Source organism: Castor canadensis, chromosome 1 (assembly GCF_047511655.1).
Source record: "Castor canadensis chromosome 1, mCasCan1.hap1v2, whole genome shotgun sequence".
In the NCBI taxonomy this organism is placed as follows: domain Eukaryota; kingdom Metazoa; phylum Chordata; class Mammalia; order Rodentia; family Castoridae; genus Castor; species Castor canadensis.
The window spans coordinates 147,899,781-147,921,835 of NC_133386.1; the positions used below are offsets into that span (position 1 = coordinate 147,899,781).

Sequence of the window (22,055 nt, forward strand, 5' to 3'; positions counted from 1 at the left end):
TGAACATTCGCTAGTGCTCTGTAAACATTTCATTAAAACAACTCTCCAGGGATTACATGATTAACTCCACATGCCGAGCCATTGCAAGCCCCCAGTTTGGAGCCTGGTAACATTTTCATTTTGAAGAGCCAGTATTGCCGCCTATATAACTTTACAACCTAGCTCTTGAAAATTCTTTTCATGGGTGTTTCTGACTGACCAGCCACATATGTGGAAGACCAGACCAGGGGTCCTTTTGCATTCCCTGCTAACGGTTCGCTAAGGGGCACCCGTGTTCCCACAGTTGGTTTTCTTGAAGCTAGGCTGATGGCCCGAGTAGAGGCTGAGGCTTCAAATAGGGAAAGAGCACAGCAGCAGAAAGGAAACCAACTCCTGCTTTCAGGAGAACTGACCTTGGTGCAATTCCGACCCAAAGGGCAAGTTGGAAAGCACATCGTTTTAAAAAGAACCAGGAACAGCAAGTGACACAAAGAGTCAACTAAACCAAACAGCATCATGAAGGCATCCAGGATGACAGCGGGATGTTTGTGGAAGACAGGGCTTTACACATCCCTGTTTCCCCACTGGCTGGCTGGATCCCCTGTCCCCATGGCTTCCAGTGAATCTGTTGACTAAAGACTGTCAACAAACCAAACCAAACCAAACCAAATCACACGATTAATTTGTCTCTGCTTTGGAACCTTACTTTACTCTACTGAAGAACAATTTATACCACATTCTTCTTTAATATTACAAGGACATTCAAAGCAACTGGTATCCAGGGGCCAAAGGGAAGAGGCAAATTCATTTCCTCTGTTTTTCTCCCAAAGATCTTATTTTGCCTTTTCAAGAAGCTAACTTCAAATCTTAAACTAAACAGATATTCATTTTGAACTTTGTTCCTTTAAATTTTCCCATTTTTAAAACGGTTTATTTTGAGGTAAGTTTACATTTATAGAAAAGTTGCTAAGACAGCATAGAGTTCCCATACACCCATCACACAGTTTCCCCTAATGTTAACACCTTAATTTAACATCAAATTTATCAAAACTAAGAAATTAGTACTGTTGTAATCCCATTAAGTAAGTTCTTTTTATGATGCTAAGGATCAAATTCCAGGGCCTTATACATGCTAGGCAAATGCTCTTACCACCAGTCCCTCAAAACTCATTTTAAATAATATTTTCCTCCAACTTAAAAGTATAAAATTCAAGAATATGGCAAATGTAGAAAAAAATTAAAATCACCCATCATCCTCCCACCCAGATATTACCACTACTAATGATATAAGTGAGCTTTCCATTCTTTCCTTCTACTTCACTTTTCATATACAATTTGGATTGTATTAAATACAAAAAATGTTACTGTCTCCTTTTTTTCTTCTCACAATATAACAAGAACATTTTCGGATGTCATTAAACAGTCTGAATACATACAATAAATAGCTACATACTATTCCATCAAATGGAGGTGCCAAAATTAATCTTGGTTAGTTATCAATAGGCAGTTAAAAGTGACAAGAGTGAGCTTTGTGTTTGTTTGCTCATATGATTTTTTTCTTTTTTTTGTGGAACTGGGGATTTAGCTCAGGGACTTGTGCTTGCTAGGCAGGCATTCTGTTCATAGGAATTATTTAAGGGTATTTTGGGGAAAGAAACCTTCCAACACCTAAATCCTATTTTTTTCATCTCCAGAAGTATTCTCTGAAATAATACTGGGAATGTAAAATAAGGAAGAAAGAAGAGTGTTAGATTCTGCTTGCTTCAATAAGGCCAGTTATACTTGAATACTATCTGTTCTGTTGAAGCCAATGGAGTCACAGCTTCCAAAAATTAAACCAGTAGGAATGCTGGACATTACATCTTTGTTTATCAAAGTTATCATTTCTGAGCCATCTATTTTTCTTTCATTGCTTTGGCTTACATGCCAGGCAAACTCTAAGATCTAGAATATTTAACCCAATGTAATTACAAGTTGCTAATTTGTGTGAAGTCGTTATTGACTCATACGAACTCCAGATTTTGCCAGAGCTTCACCAACTACCTCCTCACAAAGTGCCGAGGTATACCCCCAGAAATACAGAGGCACACTAAGCCAGGCTCTGCTTCCTCTGGTGAAGAAAGTTCCTGTGGATTCTGAATGTTCAGTCCCAACTGAAGTGTGTTTGAGTCAGCTACACCTCTATCTGTGTGCCCCTGGCCCGGCAGCTCAGCTTGTCACAGGCCCCTTTCCCCACATATAGGCAAGCTCCCTACACCAGCTGTCCGATTCCGTACCTGGTAGTGCTGGTCGCAGACCCTCAGGAAACAGCTCAGCCTTTTTCAAACTACACTTGCCTTCATTTACCTTAAAGGTTATACTTGTCCTGATGGTGGTGACATCTTCAGAAAGAAATAAGTGAGAGAAGTTACCCTCAGAAGCAAAGGAATGGAAACACCCAGGTAAGTGTTGGCGAGCTATCCATTGGCTGGGTCCCACACCCTGCCCCTCTCTCAGCTAAGACCAAGAAAGATTTGGCTCATGAACTGTCCATTACCCTGCCCTGTGACCACCTGGAGCCTTCTCAGAGTTAAGCTTAATACCTTATGGGAGAGACAGATCCAGTGTTCCAACATAACAAAGAAAAGACCCAAAACAACTTCTACAGTGAAATAAAAAGAGGAGGCCATTGTTGTGACTTCCTACAAAGGAAGGCCAGTACTCTCCAGCTCAAATGTGGCTAGAGTTTTTGAGGTAAACAGAAAGGGAAGACTCTCCTTTGTGTGCCTGCCCTGGGAGGACAGGGCTGAGGAGGCTGCCATTCCAGATGTGGTTAGGATTTCCAGGGTCTGGGAGAAAGCCAGGGTGCCACTTTGAAGGGCTGATGTGCAGAATTCTGTTCTCCTTCCAGAATCTGTCTTAAACACATGTGTTAGGCTCTGGAGCCCATGACCTAGATTAGAATTCCAGCTGTTTGGCTTGTGGTAAGAATTTGAGCAAGTTCCTTAATCTCCTTAGTTTCAGTTTCCTCATTTGTAAAACAGACACAAGTAAGCACCTATATTACCAGACTGTTATGAGAATTAAATGAGACAATGCCAAAAAAATGTTTAGCCTACTGTGTGGTACATAGCAAAAACTGAGAAACTGTTATCTATTTTACTTGCCCACCCCTGGGGTACTCCAAATCACCAAGGAATCATCACTGGGGGATTTGGTGAAACAGACCTTGTTGCCCCCTAGGGCTTGGTCTAAATGTCCAGTGAAAAGGGCAGCAAAGGAGAGTACTTCAGACTCTGAATCCAGACTGTCTGGATTCAACTCCTGGCTCATCTGTTTCTTATCTGAGTCACTTTGGGTAAGTTATTTTACCTCTCTGATCCTCAGTCTCTTTGTGTGGTTAATGAGGATAAAAATAAGATTGACTCAGAGGGTTGCAGTATGGATCAGATCAGATCATTCATATCATATGGTGGCTGGCATATTTTAACTGCTCAGTTAATGTCTTACTTTGGGTCTCAAGATGCATTGTGGGCTTCATTCACTCATTCGGATGTTCTCATGACATAATGGTAATATCTCCACATCTGGGAAAATTAGCCCTTCTCAAAACTTTGGATTTCAGTCTTGGTCTTTTGACAAACTGCAAAGGGTTTGGGCCCCTTTTCTGAGACAGAATCCTTGCTTCCCTTGCCCAGTAATGTCATAGGCACATTTCTGCTCGACCTTTGAGGTGTGTGGGGTATAGGCAGTTTGAGAGGCCTGAATCTCCAGTTCTAGAGCTCTGTGGGCCTCTGTCCAATGATGACCCACCAGGGCTGAACAGGACAAGCACACAGTGGACACTGAGCAGGCACCTGTTATGCGGGTGAGTCAGATTTCAGGCACCATGGCTGCAAACAAGAACACCCTGTAACATGCTCACAGCACCAAGATTAAGAAAAAAGAAAACAAAGCTGATGCCCCTCACTAATGAAACCCACTGAACACAATAAGCACAGAGAGAACATGTAGATTTGGTAATTACCCCCAAAAGCAGAGTCATTTGTTTTTTGCTGTTTGTTTCTGGGAGAAGAAGAGCCGCAGGTGACAGAGTAGGCCTCTTGCAGTCCTGACAGACAGAATGTGGATTGTCAAATGTTTAAGCAAAGTTATAGGTTATTCTGGTAGTAACTGAAATCGCCCCCACCCCACTCCACATGGGCAAGGAGAGGACTGCCTAGGACAAGGGCTTTCAAAGCATGGGCTTCTGGTGGTCAGGAAGTATCTGGTCAATGGCCTGAAAGGCCTTTGAGGTTATCAAACACCTACAGGTAAGGCCTGACCCTGGCATGAGGTTCTGTCCAGAGACGGGCACTCACCTGAAGAGAGGTGAATACCAGAGTAGCACCTGAGGAAGCACCTGTCTCCGCCACCGCTCTTACCACAGTGCAGGGACACACGGGATGGCACACTAGTGGGCGGGAGCCCCTTTGCTTCTAGACAGGACAAAACACAGACACTTGTGGAAAGAAAAGGACATTTCCAAGTATGAGAAGGATGGCAAAGTCCTGTACACCAAAGGCTCTAAGAAAAGAAGGCAGAGCTGACATCCAGACAGAACAGACACCAGGCCTCATTTCCCAACAAGATCAAGGAGCTCCTGTCTCGTAATTTTTTTTTTTTCATGCAGAAAAGCAACCGGAAAACAGAAGTTAAGTTTCAACCTATGCAGAAGCACAGAAGGAAATGCCAAAGAGCCTGCAAAGTATCTCCTGTTTTCAGACTGTTTAAAGGGTGGCTGCTGCCACAGAGGGGAGAACTCAGTGAAGGTCAGGTGCACTCCTGGGACATGGGAGGCACAGAGCCTTTCACTTTGGGCCCACAGTGAGCACCATGGCCAAGTCTGCACCACAGCGGGCTGGCACCCCTTACCCACACAGTCTTTTTTATTCCAGTGGAGCTTGTACCCGGGATGGCACTGGCATTCGTAGCCACCCACTGTGTTCGCACAGACCTGCTGACAGCCTCCGTTGTTGATACTGCACTCGTTGGTGTCTGTGGAACAAAATGCTCCCCTGTCACAACAGCATGTCATCGCTAACACTATCCCTCCCTTGAGGAAGGAGCAGCACGAGAGTCACATGACTGACAGTGATTTTCAGGATATGCACTTGGCACATGCTGGATACACACCACTCCCCAGTGGCATGAGCCCTGCTGGAAAGATCTCAGGTTCCATTCTTCACCATGCCATTGTCCCTCCCCCACACACTCAGAAGGGACCAACCACTTGCACTTGCAGATTGTGCAGGCTTCTAGGAAAACCACACCCTCCTCTGGGGTATGCACCAAAAGAGACAGACAGAATTAAGATCCCCCTATTTGGCTATTTCCAAAGTTGAGGTACAGAGAAGAGAAGCCATGTATACTAGTCCTCTTTAGCCTAAGACTGAGTCCAGGTCAGAAACTGGTTCCATCTAATCCCAGATTCATATTTGCATTCAGGGTTCATTTCATTGGGGTTTCTTGGTGGACTGGGTAGAGTGTTTTTAGTCACTGGGAATATGTTGAGAAGGAGAAGAGAGTCAATGTATCTATAGCAAACTACCACTGTCCACTCTGCTTAAGCACATGAGGGCTGGACACCAAGTATTCCTGTCAGTGGATCCCAACTCTCACAGGTCCTTAAAATTATTTTGGAGGCCTCAGGCATTCTGGACTGGAGGCTAAAACTGTATTCCCAGTGATTACTGGGTGAGCTGGTGAAAGGCACAAGTGATAGAGTGCCTGCCTAGCAAGTGTGAGGCCCTGAGTTCAAACTCCAGTACTGCTGAAAAAAAAAAAAGATCAATGATTGTTGGGTGAATATGATGGCCAAGGGAATTGCACATGAGTTAGTTGGTACCACATGTGATTTATGCCACAGTCTTGCTTGACCACAAGGTTTTGAGACATGAGAACATATTGTTAAATGGGTGCAGAGTGGAGAGATAAACTCAATTGTTTCCACTTCTAGCTCCAAAACCTAACTGTGGGACTTGAACTAAGACAGGCTTTGCAGCCAGGGCCCAAGCACAGCACTGTGGATTTGAGGGTGCTCTGCCAAGGGCTGTGGATTAAAGAGTGCTCTGCCAAGTCTTTCTGAGGTCTTCTGGGAAAGCCTAGCAGACAGGGTCTCAGCTCTTGCAAGAGCCTCTCATTCTCTGTACAGAATGGCAAGTCAGTAAAGTGAACCAAGAATTCACAGCTGAAAGAGCTCAGTTCCTCTCTCTGCTCCATTGCATACTTGATGTGTTCAAGGTACAAATGGGGCAGATTCCCTTCAGCACATGCTTCTCTTGAGTCAATGGACTTGTTGCCACTGTACAGAAATGTATCTTTCACCCCAATTAGGACAATAAACCTCAGGGGAGGGCCCTGCTCCCACCAAGCCCAGCCTCACTTGAGAGGGGCAGCCGCTCACCTCCACAGTGGGTGAAGCCATAGAGGGTGTACCCTTGGTTGCAATCACAAGTGAATGTGCCAGGGTAGTTGATGCAGCTGTGGTCACAGGTCCGATCCAAAGAGCACTCATCCACATCTGTAATTGTCAAAGGGAGAGGGGAACTGAAGCCAACTCTGGCAGGTAAGTGGGGAGGTTTGTAACAAACACCAGGTACTGACCAACAACAAAAACAACACACACAGAAGGAAAAACTATCTACTCATTTTCTTCCCTCACTTGCGTCACACAAAATGTTGAGCAGCCCATAATAAGTATAGTCATGGCCAGTGACCTTATTTCCAAATTCTGTTCCAAACTGCACTTGCCTTGAAGCTTATTTGATATCTCTCCCACCCATGCTTATTGATAGGGCTGAATAATGTAAATTATATAAATCATACAAATTATATAAATTATACAAGTGAGGATTTTATAAATTATAACAAATAATGCTAGCTATACATTATTATTATTGTATTATTATTGGTAAACAATAGTAATATAACCATAATTTTAGAAGCTATGGTGAAACAAAAGAAAAAAATACTTGGGTTAGAGGTAAACCTAGTTCCCATTTCTTTCTGAGCTTTCCAAAGTTAGTCTTCTGGCCCCAAAAGGCCAGTTAATCCTGGGTTTTAATGCCTTCAACAATAAAAAAAAAATAAAATAAAACTCCATTAACACTAATATACTAATTTTCTATGGCAGACATTGACATTAGGTGGTTATACTATAAACTGGATCCACTCAGTCAATCTCCTGGTTTTGTTCCTGCCCCGTGGTACAGCTCCCATATGCCCACCATCTTCCTGGTTCAGTGGACACACTCTTAGCTGCAGCACCACGAGGCTGCATTTGCCTAAATGATCATGTCTTCTTCCCTGGTCTGGTCCTCACATCTTTCCTGCAGACTAGATTTTCAGTGTGTCACTCCCTCAGCTCTTTGGAGGATTTTAACAGTTACAACTTGTGACTCCAAATGGATAAGCCAGGACCAGTGAAGCATTCAGTGGAAGCCAACCAGACTGCTGCTAGACCACGTTTTCAACAGTGAATGTGCCATGGGAGACTACATTAATAAAAAACAAACATTTGGATGGATCAGGAAAGATGAAAAAGCAATATAAAAAAAGGGCAAATTCTTGCAAATCCTTTTTATCCCTAGCTTTTCCCAGAAATTCTGGCAATTTCTTCAGCAAATTTGTTCTGTGCAAATATTTGTTCTACCAAGACTGATCACTGAAAAATGGAAAAAAGTCAGATTCTTTCCTCTTAATTGATGCCATTCTATGAAATCTGCTATTAATATCAGCCAGTTGCTGAGAAAGCAGACCCGTTCAGTAGCTGACTTTGGCTGCTCACTATGGGCTTTCACTTTGCCAAAAATAATGAGATCACTTTCCTAATTCCTTTTTAATGTGTTTACACAGTTTAAACGGTATTGCTCGCTCTATACATTATGTGGTACAGCAAATTTGCTTTCCAAGTCAAACTGAAGAAAACCACACAATGATCACTTAGAACGAACTCACTGGATGTAAAGGAGAACATATTACCTAGCAAATTATATTAAGAACGAACCAAGAGGAAAGAAAAACCTAATTTGCACCATAAAGTTAACAAAAGATAATGTTCCATTTTATTGTGTGAAATGAAATCGTACATCGTATTCTGATTTTGATTTGATGCTGAGATTTCTAACAAAGTAAGGTAGTCCTTATTGCCAGAAGTGGATAAAGAACAGAACATCTTTACTGAGAACTTCTTCCTGCATATCAATAGAACATAAAAGGTACTCATCTAAAACTATAAATGATGATGTGCCCCAAGACCTTATCACCCAAAACAGTTGTTAATGCCAACAATTGCTGCCTAGGGAAGTCCTTTTTCTGCCTTCCATATGTGAAAATCATGTATGTGAAAAGGGACAAGCAATCCTATCCAAGGGCCAACAGTATCTCCTCCCCACAGCTCCCCACCCTACTTCTTCATTCTCCCTCTCTCAGCATCAGAAGCTGGTTATTCAAAACAAAAGCTATAAGTAAGAGACCAACTGATTCCTGGTCTTGATTATGGTTGAGCCCAACTTTTTGCTAAGAAGGTATGGTTACCTAAATCTACAGATTTATTGCCACCAACTTTTAGGAAATTTTAGAAAAGGAAAGTTATTCATAATTTCAACATAGCAGTACAACCCTACTTACATTCTGTATTCCGTTCCATTTCTAGCAACAAGCTTTACTGTAATCACACCATTTAATGGGTTTTTTGAGGTGTTCTCTAATCATTAACAGCTTAATTTCCAAAATAAACCTGTGAGCTACATCAGTGGTTTTCCTCTAACAGATGAAATAAGTGAAGCCCAGGTTGGAGGTTGGATTAGTGACTTTGTCAGGAAGCTGGGTGAGTCGGCCTGTGCCACGCTGGAGGTTTTATCTTCTCTGTTCCAACCAGAGGGCCACATGTTCAGTACATACCTTGGCAAGATTTCTCATCTGTTAATAACTTAAATCCTTTTTTGCAGCTGCAGTCAAAACTGCCCACGGTGTTTTTGCAGAAATGATCACAACCTCCGTTTCGGGTCTGGCACTCATCGATATCTGTAATAGGCAAGGGCTAGCAAATCAAAGAGCAATACTTGCTTTGCTTCCCACAAATCCCTAAAGTGCTATTGCGTGTGCTCATTATTCTCTGAAATAAGAGCAGACCCATAAAAGCATGTAAGAATGTTCACTGATGATTTTAATATTACACATGTTTTCTTGTCTGGCTAAACCAATTTTGAAAGACAAGTGCCCCATCCAGGTAAGGACTCTGACTTCTGATGCCCTTGACAAACATTAAGGAAACAAATGCTGGGAATCAGTGATATCCTGTTATATTCTTATCCTGGAGTTTCTCTCAAGATAAGATAGCTTTCATTAGTATACTTTCTATTGTAGCTTAATGATTAAAGCTGTAAGAGACTAGAGCATTTGTTTTGGCAAATCGTACAATGATCAGATAGATTTTTTTCTACTCAATCTTATCTTTTCTGTTTCATCTCATAACTGGTTATCTGTTTTTTATCATGCTAAAGAGCTAATCCTTTGTACTTTTGCCCATGAAATACTAGCAAGTCATTGGGGTCTGTCTTCATCAGTAAAAGTTAATGTACAGTTATTCATTAAATGCTCTGGATAATAATCTTGGCTGCTATTTACATAATGATCTGGAGGTTATTATTTATGATAGGTTGATATTATCTCCTGCCAATGAATGTTTCCTTGAAACGTCTTTTTCTAATAAGGCCACTGCCTAAAATGGATCATTTGATGCTTGTAGAGACTGACCTTCTCAGCAGTTAGTGTAATTAAGTTGGTTCTAATTAAGCTTACTCAATTATAACCGTCCACCAGCCCAGGGAGGAAAAACTCCCATCAATGTGAATCATAAGCAAATCTAGAGTCACTCAGAGGGTGTGGAAGAGAAGAGCTGCCCCCACCCCCACATCAGCGGCATAGGGCTCCCTCCTTCCAGCCCCCCAGCTTCTGGATAGGGGAAGGCTACCTTTACATGTCTTCCCATCCAACTGGAGAGTGAAGCCGACAGGACAACTGCAGTGAACACCTGTTGAGGTGTCCTTACAGGTACGATCACAGCCTCCATTGTTGACAGCGCATGTTTCTGACCAAGGAGGTGGAAACCGGCAGTTAGCTTCCTAAAGAGGTGCTGATACAACTGTTAATATTTGACAAAGTTTGTGAAAGTCAGGAAGCATGACAGGGTACTCATGGTCACACCCTAAGTCTCTGCCACCTGCAGGTGAGATAGAGAGAAGAGCAGGTGCAGCTCTTTCCACTCATCAAATGGGTTATAGTTCCTGAGAAAGTTGGTCAAGGTGACCAAAGGGATAAAGATGTCCTCAGCCTGCAGAGTAGAGCTGTTCCCCCACTCTGGGCAGATTTAAAGCCACTAAAGGTCCATGCTGATTCACAGGCAGTAACCTGCTAAGTCTGACCACATCTGGGAGGCTAGGTTGAATGCAGAACAGGACAAAGGGGGATGTTTTTTCTTAATCCTGAAACTTCTTTTTCAATCTGAGCAATGGGTACAGCAGAAAAGGGTAAGCATTGCCTACTCCAACCATTCCCTTGTTGCAGCTAGTGACTTTATCCTTGCAACTGCCAATTTACAAAGAAATTTAACTTTCTCTGAAGTTACAAAGGCCACAACATGAAAAATAAGCCACAGTTGTTAAACTGCAACTATGAAGATGAGGAACAATAATTAAATGGCCTTCTAATTCTTCATTTTGTGCAGTTATTCCATTTAATGGGCAAGTACTCCTCAACAGACATTCAACCGTTAGCCCTTACGCATCCAGAAGCTTCCCAAACTGCCTCATTTTATAGCCTGGGGGAAACAAGCTTAGTTTTAACCAAATATGAAAGCAATAATGTGGATGTTTATCTGTGTTCCCTCTCAAAACCTCTCTAAAATGAGAGTATGTAGATTTTTAAACATGTAAATTCTTAAGGACAAAGAGGAGACAATAGATTTTTTTAAATGTCAAATATTCTGGAAGTAGCATGTCAAAAGAGGAGCAGTAACTGGAGTAGCAGAAAGCTAAATCCTAAGGGTCTGCAGAGGGGTTGTCAGTAAGTGGTAAAGCTCATATGAACCAAAGAATCCCAGGAAGGTCCAGGCATTGGAGGTATCAAGTTGCACTAGAAACAGATGAGGATGGAGTTAAAGTAGAGTGATTGAGAGCCCATATAAGAAACCTCTAGAGCTCTTTCTTAATTCCACACAACCACCATATTACCACCCCTTTCCTATTCTGGCTGTAGCCAGAAGTTGGACCAAAGATAGGTCAGCAATAGTAGAGGAGAGAGAGGCTCAGTCAGATGAAAGTCTGGTTCCTGGAAAGAGAGATCTCAAACTTATACCATCCCCCCACCACCTCAGCTCCCAGAAAGCTGGCAGCTAAGCCTATCTCCTCCCCAGTCCGAGGCTGAAAGGTTCCTCTCCAGCTAAATGACCTGCCCAAGTGAAAAAGACATAGATATTAGCATTTGAGGATCTAAAACATCAAAGTAAAATTCTTCAAAATACATGACAGCAGAAATTTGAAAAAGAATTTGTAGAAAGAATAGAATGAAGAGTCTCCTAGAAAGTAGAACAAAAATACAAAAAGAAAAGAGAAAAATAGAGGACTGATTCAGGAGTTACAGAAGCCAACTAATAGAAGTTCCAGATAGAAAGAAAAGAGAAAATGGAGAAAAGAAAATTGTCAAAGAACCAAGGAACTTGAATACTCATCTTGAAAAGGCCTGTTGAGTACCAGCATGGCAGATCGGAATAGTTCCACAGTAGGGGATATTATTGTGACATGTCAGATCACCAGGGACAAAGAGAAGATCCTGGAAACTTCCAGAAAGGAGTTTTCACAGGTTTTACACAAAGAATGGAGAGTAAGAATGAAAACATTGGAGCACTAATGTTAAACCTTTGATGGAATATTCTTTCCAGTTGTGAATTCTAACTGAGCCAAATTCTCATTAAGGAATGAGGATAGAATATGAAGGCATTTTCAACCATGCAAAGCTTTTAGAAACCTGTATCTCACAATGTAAACTGACAAAGGACAAGACATGAGATCTGCCAAAACATGAGAGCTGTGAAGGGAATTCTTAGGCCCATGGGAAAGACCCAGCTGAGAGAGGAGCTGCTGGCCAGGAGTCAGGCCCTCCTAGAGCACTGGGAAGCCTCAGAAGAGATCTGTCAAAGGAGAAAATTGAGTTGAGAAGTGTCCTGCAGTATTTGAACACATTGGAAAGGCTTCTAGAGAGCTCTGCCAGAGACTAGCAAAAGAAATGGTAAGTGGTACTTAGAAAACTAACTAAAGAAAGAAAACACAATCACAGCACATTATGTGACTTGGGTGAGTCCTACGTAGACTCATAGTCACAATAACATAAACATATACTATTGAATTAAATTGTGATAGAACTGTATTAAGGGTATGGAGGCAGGGTGGATGTGGATGTGGTAGAGAGAGGAAACAACAAAAGCTAAAACCTAGTCTTCCAAAGTGGGAAGTCAAAAGCTACTATCTAAAACTGACACATCACGAAATAGCTGTAAGCTATGGGCGTGGCTCAAGAGAGGAAGCACCTGCCTAGCAAGCACAAGGCCCTGAATTCAAACACCAGTACTGGAAAGAGAGAGAGAGATGAGAATTGTGGACTCTGGTGGGATAAGAAAATGAGACACTATGAGATAAAGAAATAATATTTCATTGTAAGTCCAATGGTGATTAAGTTTTTATGGTATTTATATGTGCTGTTTTAGTTTAAGGTAATTAAAAATACAACTTTTAAAGAGCAGAAAAGGGCTCAGAAAGGTTACCCACTTGGTAACCGATGGCTGCGCAATATCTTATCTGACTAGTAAATCCAGAAGCTGTCAAAAGATCAGTTCTATTCAAGATGAGCCAAACTCTCTCCAGAATAATGTGTCAAAGCCTCTGTCTGGCCCCACCCCCACAGCCTCGTCCTCTGCTCTCTCATCTCTACCTCAACTGTCAGGCCTGCTGGCCAACCGTCCCAAATTCCCAGCCAAGTGCCACTCTTCCCCATTCATCTCTACTGATAACTGGCTGAGTCAGAAATGGAAGACTCAGCAAGCATAAAAACAGACAAATCGCCATGTTAAGCTAGAGACTGCCCAAAGTGCCTCTGTCATTGCAGCTACTCAGAAGAAAGGGAACTGACATTCCCTGGCCATCCACTATGTCCCAGGCACTGGACTCTGGGCATGTTTGCATATTCTTATCTTAATTGAGCTTCCTGATAGGCCTAAGAGGCAGATTTCATTACATTCATTTGAAAGAAAGACCTTGAGATATTCTCAGAGCGGTTTGCCAAATCTCATAGTCAGTCAGGCAACACCAGAATGTCAACCTTATTATTCTGACAGCTTGGCCAGCCCTCTTGCCACAGTACCAGGGGTCTTGGATGGTGACTAAGCAACAGCAGTGGATAAAGAATAGACACTCCCCAGATTCTAAGAAGCTGTTCTTCCCAGTTCAGCTGGCCTGAGGGCACATGGTCCCCAAGCTCAGGCCTGATGCAGTGAGCTACAGAGGGAAAGGCACAATGACAGTGCCCAGGGAGGGGGGAGAGGAAGTGCCTACCCATGAGCAGCCGCCGCTTCACCCGCTTATCCCCATCAGCTGCTGAGGTGGTGTTGCTCTCTGTCACCTCCAGGGTCGCATCTTCTCGCTCTACAGAAGAAGCAGAAGACCACAGTTCTCAGGCGGGATTAGTCAGGTTATTTATCACCTGCACAACCACTTCTGCTGAAATTGCACACTCAAAAACAATGTAAGATGTGTGACTCTGTTCGCTCAATAAAAACGTGTGAAATTGAGGCTCTGCACGAAACAGTGTACTACATGGCAGTGGATCCCTACAAACACTAAGTATGGAAAAGGTTTTGGAAGTATATTGCACTGACCAAAGAGATACGTGAGATTCAAGCTTCAGATTCACTCCAGTGTCCCTTAGTTCAGGACAAAAAAGGACCTGGGCCTGAAAACCTCTAAATAGAGATAGCAAGGACATACCACGAAGGAAACGGTAGGCATCCCAATAGAAATATGCATCCCTGTCTCCTGCTGACTGTAAAGGTTCCTGTGTCATCACAAACAGCTAGATCTAACTTCCTGTCATCCTGGCCCTCTGGGATGTGTTGTCCCAGTCTCCAAAATACCAGCAGGTTGTACAGGGAGAGGGGGACCTCCATTCTCAAACCAGGCCATTCCCACTGCAGCATGTGAAGCAGCACAGGGTGTTTGGGCCAGATCCACCAGCAACACCCTGCATCAGGTGCTGAACACCATTAAGAATGAAGGGTTAAGGTTAGGGTTTGGGATAGGGGTGAGCAGGCTGGGGAAGACCCTCACCCAGAGTGAGGGTTAGCACTCACCAAGGCAGCTCCTCCCATCTGTGTGCAACTTATACCGTGGATGGCAGCTACATTCGGGGCCTTCAGATGTATCTTCACAGGAGTGCTGACACCCACCATTTCCATGGTTACAGGTCACTGAGAACAAAATGAATCAATACATAAAGCACTGGGTTTTCCACAATTAGGGTGATGTTTGCTCCAGAGGAATTCTGATTTTCACTCTGCAGGTATTTGAGCGCCTAGAACAAGCCATGCACTGTACAAAAAAGAGATACTTCCTGGCCTGGCGGAGTGGCTTAAGTGGTAGTGCCTGCCTAGCAAGCACAAGGCCCTGAGTTCAAACCCCAGAACTAAAAAAACAAGAGATAACTACCTTTCAGATCCTGACCATGGTCTATGGCCATATCACCCTGAACACACCCTATCTCGTCAGATTCTGACCATGTCTGTGTAAGTAGGTAGTCACAACATAAACTGTAGAAGTGGTAAAATACAGGTTTGAACAAAGTTATACAGGAGGATGGAGACAGGAAAGTTAGGGTTAGGGAGGATTCTCACTATTTAGGGAAAATTATACCAAAAGATTCTAGACTACGGCTCTGCTCTGTCTGGAGAAGTTTGTCTACTTGCACAGCTGCAATGAGGCTTTGAGATGCTATAGCACTTCATGTCCAGAATAAACTAACAATATTTAATTTGTACATATATGTTAGGATTTCTCTCATCAGATTCCATCTGGATTCATTAAAAGGGAAGTTAATCAGAGGTAATATAATGATGACTCTTTGCACACAACTAATGCAACATTAACCAATAATTACATAAACTATGCACAAATGCATTGATGACAGGCCAAAAATATAAATTTCAAAAACCAATTATAAAACTATCTACTTATCAAACTGTCCACAGAGTTATCTCTGGCAAAGGAAGTAGGAGGGGAGAGTACATGTTTTCTTTACACACTTATGCGTGTTTGAATTCTTACATAGGCCTTTGTAATTTTCCTAATTTAAAAGAACTAATTACATATTTGCAATGTAAGAAAGAAATTGTTCTGTGATATCTACATAAAACTTGCATATGCCCATAAATAAAAACAAAATAGGAATATGAAAAAATAAAAAAAGCTGGTTATATGGCATGATTCAAGATCTAGTTTTTTCTTTTTTAATTCTGCAACTGTTATAACAATATTTAAACAATGACATCTTAAAAATATTTAATTTTCTAAAAAAATAAGCTTTTAAATGCCCTACATCCAGCAATTGGTCCCTAAAAAACTGAAAGGCTGAGAATCTAGCTACACATGTCAATTTTGGAGGGCATGGGTCCCCTTTGAAGGTCTGAATGTGGAAGTGGTCTGTGCTCTGCTCAGCCCCCTGGAAATCCAAAGGAACAGTCTCACTTGGGAGTAGGGATGGAAGAGCCTGTCAGAACCTGTTGTTCGAGAATGACAGCCATGGTTTGGAGGGCTTTGAGGTTACACATTGCTTTAAGATGGAGACCATGGAGAGAGATGTCTCTTGCCAGCAAAACCATCTCCTCACTATAAAGGATGAGTTTTAACACACTGCACAAGTTTCTGTCCATGGCTTTGGGAAGAGATCCTAAATGGAAACCCTCAGTGTTTTCTCTGGCATGTGGCTTGGGAGCACCATTAATTGGCAATTGTTTCTTGTTACCCATTGGTTTTCTTTCTTTTTTTTTCTTTAACCACAATTGTGTGGCAGCTGTGTCCACATTGTGTACACCTCCATTCACCATTTATTAGACAAGTGTTGTATTGAGCAGATCCTGTGGTGGGCACCAGGGGAAGGCTAAGAGGCAAAGATGAGACAAAGTTCTTGTCTTGGAACAGCTCATAGCTGGAGAGAGAGACATTCAAACACATGATTCAACCTAGAGCATCATGCACTACAACTGAGGAATAAACAAAGTGCAAGGGAGCCAAAATACACAATGGCTGCCCCACCCCAAGACCACAGAAAGGTTTCCGAGGTAGTGTAGCCTGGTGATTAAGAGCATGGCTTTAGAATTTGAGATGACCTGAAGTTGAATATTAATTTGCCACTCACTCTCAGAGTGACCTTGTTATTTTACCTTTTCCACAATTTTCTCAATTGAAAATGAGAATACTACTACTTAGCTCACAGGCTAGTGCTTATAAGAATTAAAGGGGAAAAATATGGTACATCTTGGGCAAGCCTTTGCCTGTAATGTTCCCAAAAAATGTACCTGTGATCCTTATCATTATTAACTAGACGTTAGATGGAATGCTGAGGACTGAATAAAAGAGTTCACTATGGTAGGAAGGGAGGAAGGCAAAAAAGGGAGGAAGGAGATACCCTATGTTTTTGGTACCTCCAAAAGGCAAGGAGTTGAGCATGTGGAAAAAGGAGGCAGATGGACATACAAGTGAAGCAGAGACCAAGTAACAAAGAGCTGTGATTTTCAAATGGAGAAATTTGATTTTATTCTGAGGAAACAGGGAACCCTGTCCTCCCAATAGTCACACTCTACTATTGAATTGCATTTCTTTCTGAGTAGTTCATTTTAAAAATTATAATTATTAGTCCTTGCCTTGATTGCTCAAAGCACTGAGTTTAATCCCCAACACTGCAAATAAATATATAAACAAACAAATAAATAAATATCAATGCATGTTAACTATAAAATTAATGGGCTTCACTGTGACAGCTCCATATATGTATGTATATATTGTGCTTTGATGGTGTCACACCCTCCTGACTTCCCTCTTTTATCCCTCCCTCTCTCCCTCCTAATTAGTTCCTTTTAAAACATCATTTCTCTTCCCTTCAGGAGACATCATTTAGCTGCAAAATGAGCACTCCATGGAAGACAGTGCTCCGGCCAGCCGCCTTCCCTGAGGCTGCTGCACTTCATGTGAGTAGCTGAGTGCTAGTCCATACTTACAGACACAGTCTCTCTGGTTCTTGGCCAGCTCAAAACCAGGCCTACACTCGCAGGCGACACTGCCCCTTGGGGCCTCCTTGCAGATGTGACTGCAGCCATGATCCTTATTCATGCAGCTCAGGCCCTCTGCAAAACAGCAGCATACAGCGGGTGACCAGGCTGCGATCAGAATCCTGAGCCCCAGGGAAGCTGCAAGGGGTGGGCCACAGATGTGCTTTCCTGGGTCTTCATCAGCCCCACAATTTAAAAGAATGTGTCATTAAAATCAAGCTGGGTCAATTAATAGAGACACAAAAGATTTCTTATAATACACAAGAGATATGATGCCTTAACTGTCCTAAAGAGGTGAGGGTCTTCTCAATAAACTGGAGCTCTCTGCTTGCTGTGAGATCAGAGCCTGTTGGGCCCAGGAACAAGGACCTAGAGTTTTTATGTCTGCCATATCTTTACTCATTCACTGATCAAGAATGTAAAGAGAAAAGGAGAATCCCTCTAAGCAAATTTGCAAATAGAAAGGTTAAGACTCCCAATTTTTTCCCATTCCCTTGAAAACACTTTTCAAAAAAATGTCAACCCTCCTCTCCAACCCCACCTAATCCACACTTTCCTGGAGGTGACACATTTTGGCATCACCATGTGGACACCTGCAGGGACTTCTCTTATGTGACTACTCTCAGATAGTTCATTGGCCTGTTCCTCTGACAGACAGTATCATACAATAACACAACAAGGACACAGAGAGAAAGGGGGGAGGGAGAGGGAATGAGGGAGACAGTGCTTATGCATGTGGTTCCTTCAGCCACTGTATAATTTTTTTTGATATGCTATAAATTTCTATCACGCCAAATCTGTACTAATGGTGATGGGAAAGGAGACAAATGGCTATGTTCCTGAACCGTTAAATGTGCATCTAAATGATGGAGTGCCTCACCATGAAACCAATTCATTGGGACCTTGCTGCCTGCCAGCACTCTGAAGGGATGTGTATCACACCCAGTGTATTCTAGACATCTACCAGTTGGTACTATGTTACCAAGGGCTTTTCAGATGATGTTTCTTGGTATTTATTTGTACAATACAGCTTGAAAACATCCCTGAGCGTATGGGCCTGGTTCTCATTGGCTCTCTACTAACAAAACACTTGCTAGTACTGGAAGTAGCACTGTTTTAAACATGAGTATAAAAAAGTTTTATTCAACTTCTTTAGGATCCAACTAGATCCTAGTCTTGTGCCCCTAAAACTTTAGCCAATAGGCTCTAATGGAGCCACAAGTCTCTTCTCTCTACCTCTTACCACAGAGCCCACCACCCGTGTGTCATGGGAATAGTTACTTCAACACAAACAGGTGATATTCTTATTCCAAAAGACAGCACAGCAGTAAAGATGTCCCTTACTCTCTTGGGTCTTTCCTAAAACCAGCTTGCTCTTCATCTGACAGTCCTGAGCTGTCTGTCCCCACCCCCAACCTACTGTACATTGCTAGGACTCAATGGCTCCTGCTGAAGGCTGCTGTGAAGTAGCACAGAAAGGGACTTATGCTGGATGGGTGCAGAGTTCTTTCTTTGCTCAGGCTGGTAGTTTCTGAAGATGTCATTCATTCCCCAGTACTGAGATGGTGCAGAAGGTGAAAACTGCCTCCAGAAGTGCATCCTGTCTTCCCAAGGAGACCATTCAAGCATTGTATTCCTCTTTGGGTCAGCAGAGCATTTGAAATAACTGTGCCAGAAACACTCAGGGTAAATATTACAGTGCCCAAGAACTGGAGGCAGAAGCACCTGGAAAGAATACTCCTAAACAGGTCAACTTCATCTTCATCATCTCTTTCACTCTGTTTACAGGTCTGTGAAGATGTTTGCAAAGTGACCCTTTACACAAGAAATATTTCCTAAGAATGACCAACCACATGCAAGATGCCTTCCAGACACACAGAGAAGCTGCCTCTGACGTTCTATGGTATCAAGCTAGACCCAAAGTTAGCAGGAGGTAACAGAGGCTTAGACAACTGCAGAAATGCTGATGGCTTTTGAAGAGTGATCCCAAAGCCTTTCATAGGACCCTGACTCAAAAGTTAGCCACTGCCAGGGGAGGCAGAAGAATCTGGTCCAAATAAAAGGCCCAGAAAAGGTCCCAGCTTCCTGGGGACCTAGCCTGGCAGTCATGTCTAGAGCTGTTGGCTCATCGGAAGGGAAACATCTCAGAAACACTGCAGATGCCCCATTTTGGTGCTCCCCAGCACAGGGTTCCACTGAAAGATATTTCTGAAAATTGAATATAAAATAAGAATATGCCTCGAGAATGGGGCAAAAAACACTATGTAAAATGGGAAACAGGCTCTGTGGAGAGTAATAGCACCTTCCTCACTACCCTGACACCTTTTAACTACAAGGACAGGGCAACAGTACACCATCTGAATATTCTCAGAGCAGGCAAAACAAAAGAGGAATGCTCATTTTGAGAGCCTGAGCACCCATGAATAGGAACAAAGGCAGGCTGAAGGCGATGTGCTTCTCTCCAGCCTACCCCCATTACATGGGTGAAAACACACAATCTCTGTATCAGAGGTTTGGGAACTCTAGGGATTTTTTTTTTTAATCAATAGATTAAGCCTATTCTCAGAATCAGCTATTATTATCCCTGTTACTGAAGACTGCTTAGTAAATAATTACTTAAAAAAAAACCAAAACAGCAATAGAAAATACCAGCCGACAGCCTCACCTTCTGTTACCCATTTTTAGAGTATCAACTGGGGGTTAAAGTCTACAGTGATACAATTGCTAAGGGCTCAAAATGCACAAAGGGAGGAAGTCTTAAAGAAAAGCCATTTATGCGTTGTTCTGTTTGAAGAACTAAAACCCTAGGATGGAAGGTCTCCCTTACAAATTGCTGTAATATGGTGGTTCTCACTGACACAAATTTACCAAGCAATCAGGTTGAAACACAATAAAAAAAATCACAGAGAGCACGTCCAGGCCACTGTTTAAATTCTTGGGTTTGGTTTTTCATTACAGACAAATATGTCCATTTGAAATACCCTTTTGGGGATCCAAGAATGTCTGAATTGCAGAAAATTTAGAAAACACAGGTTGCTGGAAGGAACTGCATTTATATTTACCTCTATCTGAGGAGCCTGGGTCTCTAATCAGTCTAGGGTCTTGTAGAAAGAAAGAGGAAAGGCTGAGCCAGGGCTCTGGAGTACAAAGCTAAGAAATTATGTGAATCCCTACAAACTTTCGGTGAGTGGGTGGTAACTATACTGGTAGCATTCAAGCAATGACTTTACCTTCAGGTCCCTTCCTCCCTCCCCAGCCACCAGAAGAGAAAGCCAAGTGACTTTTCATGAAGCAGCTTGGAGCAACCAAAAGGAGAGACACTCTGAGATTCAGATCACTCTGACACTGGCAATTTGATTCATTCCCACCTCAGTTCTGCCAGCTTTGGACAAGACTTAAGCACACACCAGAGTCCAGAGAACCCAGCAGGAAAATGAAACTCAACCACTACTCTATCAAGAGCCACACCTAATATGAGATAAGAAATCTAGGTGATTAGAGCCAGTGTGCATGACTCTTGAATCCCAAACACTGAGAATGAGCAGACTGAGGGTGATAACAGCCATTAAGCCCACTGGTCCCTGGTGGTTTCTCTGACTATTCTTCCTAGTATACAAACAGGTATTCTTATTAGGCATAAGGTATGGGCCTTCATTCTCAGAAAATGAGACAAAATCATCTTCCAAAAAGAAACCCTGGAAAAGTCACTAAGACCATGATAAACAATAAATCTACAAATTTGTGATCAAATAGGAGAAGAACTTAAAATGACATCACCCTTAAGTTATGGGAATGAATAAGCAGCACATGCTAAGAGAAGTTAATAGTCTTAGTGTTTAGGGTGCTCACCCTAAAAACAGGCAGATTAAACCCCCCAGAGAAATACAGCCACCACACCGTGGCTCTTTGCCTTAAGAAAGAGCAGAGAAGAATTAAAAGGATGACATTCAGTTAAAAATAACTGTTTGGCCACGTGTCCTCAATACCTCTCCCTCCCAAGACTCCAACCATGTAACAGGAATTTAAAAAAAAAAAAAGGTATAAAAAATTAAAGGTATAGAAAATTAAAGGGAGTCCATCAGAAGGGAGGAGATCTTCCCGCACATTTACAGAGGAATGGTGCATGGTAACGTGGGTAAAGAATCCCTAGCATAGAGAGCCACAGTAGAGGCAAGAAGTCCTTCTGATTGCAGCCCACCCCCACCCAGAGCCCGAGAGGCCTTGAGTCCAAAAATGCAAATCATGAGGAAGGGCCAGCATTAACTTGGGGCTGAACACAGAACAACTCATGACTGGTCTCCATCAGGAGGATCCAGCCCCCTCCCCAGCCACCCGAGCAATACAGGCTTACACTGTACTATGGTTTTCAGCACCATTTTGAAAAACCTGGCAGATCATTCAGTCTATCTCTCCAGAGACTCCTAGTCATGTTTGAAATCCACTGAATTTAAGGAATTAGAATCAGAGGATGTTAGTGTTCTCAAGGACTTCAGAGCATCCCAAGTTGGGTACACTGATGTTGCCAAGTGAGGAAGGTGAAGGCAAAATAACTTGTGTATGGCTCTCCAGCAGCAGTCTGGACATGTCCGCTGGCTTGTAGACCTCCTGTACATTGCACTTCCCTGTTCAAGTCATCGTGGGAATGGAGGTAGGGCCCTCAGATGCAGTTCTGCCTCCCCCACCCCAG

General features: G+C 42.6%; 1 protein-coding gene across 3 annotated transcripts in view; it reads right to left on the bottom strand.

Annotated features, from left to right (window-relative positions):
- Scube2 (signal peptide, CUB domain and EGF like domain containing 2) overlaps positions 1 to 22,055 on the bottom strand; it is a 68,813-nt gene that overhangs the window by 32,058 nt on the left and 14,700 nt on the right. For 2 of the 3 annotated variants that reach the window (XM_074041099.1, XM_074041097.1), the window contains exons 5-14: positions 17,318 to 17,443; positions 14,399 to 14,515; positions 13,605 to 13,694; positions 9,974 to 10,090; positions 8,902 to 9,024; positions 6,404 to 6,520; positions 4,873 to 4,995; positions 4,320 to 4,436; positions 3,986 to 4,069; positions 2,256 to 2,360 (exon numbers count right to left, since the gene is read on the bottom strand). In XM_074041099.1, coding sequence (XP_073897200.1) covers positions 2,256 to 2,360; positions 3,986 to 4,069; positions 4,320 to 4,436; positions 4,873 to 4,995; positions 6,404 to 6,520; positions 8,902 to 9,024; positions 9,974 to 10,090; positions 13,605 to 13,694; positions 14,399 to 14,515; positions 17,318 to 17,443 — 1,119 coding nt within the window. The remainder of the gene's footprint in view (positions 1 to 2,255; positions 2,361 to 3,985; positions 4,070 to 4,319; positions 4,437 to 4,872; positions 4,996 to 6,403; positions 6,521 to 8,901; positions 9,025 to 9,973; positions 10,091 to 13,604; positions 13,695 to 14,398; positions 14,516 to 17,317; positions 17,444 to 22,055) is intronic. The other variant, XM_074041101.1, reaches the window with a different exon arrangement.